The sequence below is a fragment of the Etheostoma spectabile genome, unplaced genomic scaffold (genome assembly GCF_008692095.1).
Source record: "Etheostoma spectabile isolate EspeVRDwgs_2016 unplaced genomic scaffold, UIUC_Espe_1.0 scaffold272, whole genome shotgun sequence".
Taxonomy (NCBI): Eukaryota; Metazoa; Chordata; class Actinopteri; order Perciformes; family Percidae; genus Etheostoma; species Etheostoma spectabile.
Window position 1 is genome coordinate 1872116 of NW_022605576.1, and position 2135 is coordinate 1874250.

The 2135-nt window shown below is 42.5% G+C and overlaps 1 protein-coding gene across 1 annotated transcript in view; it reads right to left on the reverse strand.

The window, feature by feature from the left end:
- pigm (phosphatidylinositol glycan anchor biosynthesis, class M) overlaps positions 1-2135 on the reverse strand; it is a 4421-nt gene that overhangs the window by 1030 nt on the left and 1256 nt on the right. The window contains exons 2-6 of the mRNA XM_032510797.1: positions 1753-1926; positions 1471-1591; positions 943-1186; positions 445-548; positions 84-238 (exon numbers count right to left, since the gene is read on the reverse strand). Coding sequence (XP_032366688.1) covers positions 84-238; positions 445-548; positions 943-1186; positions 1471-1591; positions 1753-1926 — 798 coding nt within the window. The remainder of the gene's footprint in view (positions 1-83; positions 239-444; positions 549-942; positions 1187-1470; positions 1592-1752; positions 1927-2135) is intronic.

The window sequence follows — 2135 nt, forward strand, 5'->3', positions numbered from 1 at the left end:
GTATAATGACAATAAAGGCATTCTATTCTATTCTATTGAACTTGTGATCTCAAACTGGAAATGCCTCATCTTGGACTATGTACCTGTGAAGTGCAGACTTTGTTGAAAGAGACAAAGATTGCGGTGTGCAGGAAACAGCAGAAGCCCAGGTCAGAGTAAAAGGCCCAGGATGCGGCCAACAGCAGGATGAGCTGGGGCAGGAAAGCTACCAGGCCGAGCCACTGGCTCCACCTGCTGTCTGTACCAAGAAAAGACAGAGACGTTTGGTCTGCATTATCTCCTGTAAGTTTACACGCCCAATTAACACAGAGGTACAAGGAAAACACATAATAAACATGCTTTTAACTTTATAACTGATTCAATTAACAAGCATTTTAGCACAGCGGACCATGAGCTTTAACTTTATGCGGGTCTGTATTCTGTCTGCAGTGGGGGTGCGAGTACCTGTGGTGAGGTAGAGCATGTAGAAGTATGGAGAGAAGTTGTGTCTGATGTCCCTTCTGGTCAGATGGTACAAGTAGGTCTCATGAAGGAACTCCCATCCATACCTGGTAATACAGGAGAGGATAATACAGGATAAGTATTATTTATTTTATGTGAAAGTGCATTTCTTCAGATAAGGGATGATTATGGAGAGGCTAATATTAAGTCATATTAGAAATACTTAAATCAGACATTTTAAGCACCATGTTTTGTACCATCTGAATACTTTAGGGGGAGTTTTAATGAATCATGTGAGTAATTTCAAGGTTATCTGGACATTTTACACTTAGGCAACAAAAGCAGGACATTTCTGCATTTGGGAGAAATCTAAATCCAGGCAAAAACTAGTTTAGTAGGGTTAAACACCTATTGTAATACGGAATATTATGCAGTCAAAAATCACAGTCAAAAGAAAAAAACCTTTTTACAGTGTGTGTGTAATTTCTGTGTTCATCTCACATATAATAGAAGAAGGCTGTGAGCAGAAAGAAAACTCCTCCGGCCACACATGCAAAGAGGGACAGCTCTCGGTTGAGAAAGCTTCCCATAAATCCAATGAACCTCCCCCACGGCTTTTGGTTCTCCTCGGATCTGGTCTCAAAGGTGCGCAGAGTTAGAGCGATGGGCAGAGCATATGTAACAGGATAGATCTTCATATGAACTGACAGACCATAGAATACGGCTGCCCATATCAGCTGCCTGGCTAGAAGAAAAACAGTAAAAACCATATTGGCCCAGCAGCTGTGTATGCGTTCCTTTACAAAATTAGCAATATCTACATAAGTTTGCGATAATAATCATGAGATGAAATGTGTTTTTGAAGCTCCAAAGCTCCAAAGCTACACACACACACACACACACACACACACACACACACACACACACACACACCACACACACACACACCACACACACACACAGCACACACACACACACACACACACACACACACACACACACACACACACACACCTTCCACACTCTTACCTTCAATACAAAGTAAAGTCCCCAGCACAAGGGCTGCCATGATTGACTCAGCATTGCCACGGCTGGATACTCCCATCGGCAGCGGGTTAAGGAGCCACAGAGAACAAACACGACGTGCAGTCTGAAAAAAAAAAAATATATAATATGCACTCTGCATTTCCAAGAAGGCTCTATACTGTTGTATTATGGGACAAAATTATATAGCTGCAACAATGGTCAGCAATTGTCAATAAAACATGCTAATGAAATTGACGGATTTATGATCAGAGTGAAAAAACATACCTCTGAGCCCAGACCTCTCAGGCGAAGGATTCTATAGATGAGCAGTCCTGACAGCACATCACACACAATGAAGAGGGTCTTGCCAAACACCACGCTGAGGTAGATGTTAGGGGTGAGCAGCCAGGCTAGCAGAGGGGTGTAGCGGTAGGTTGATCTGTTGTACGGGGACTGTCCCTGTGAAAAAGTGTCCCATAATTAAATGATGTAGTACTGCCCAGACGTATGGCCACAAAGTGTACTTACTACAAGCACTCTTGATGCACAATGGCCCCAGTCTGTGTATTTACATATTATTGTGCCATTATTTTTGACGTATTGACATGGAATAAGCAGTACTTGAATGGTGTAGCTAGCTGGTGGAGGTAGAGTTAGTTTAACAGTGT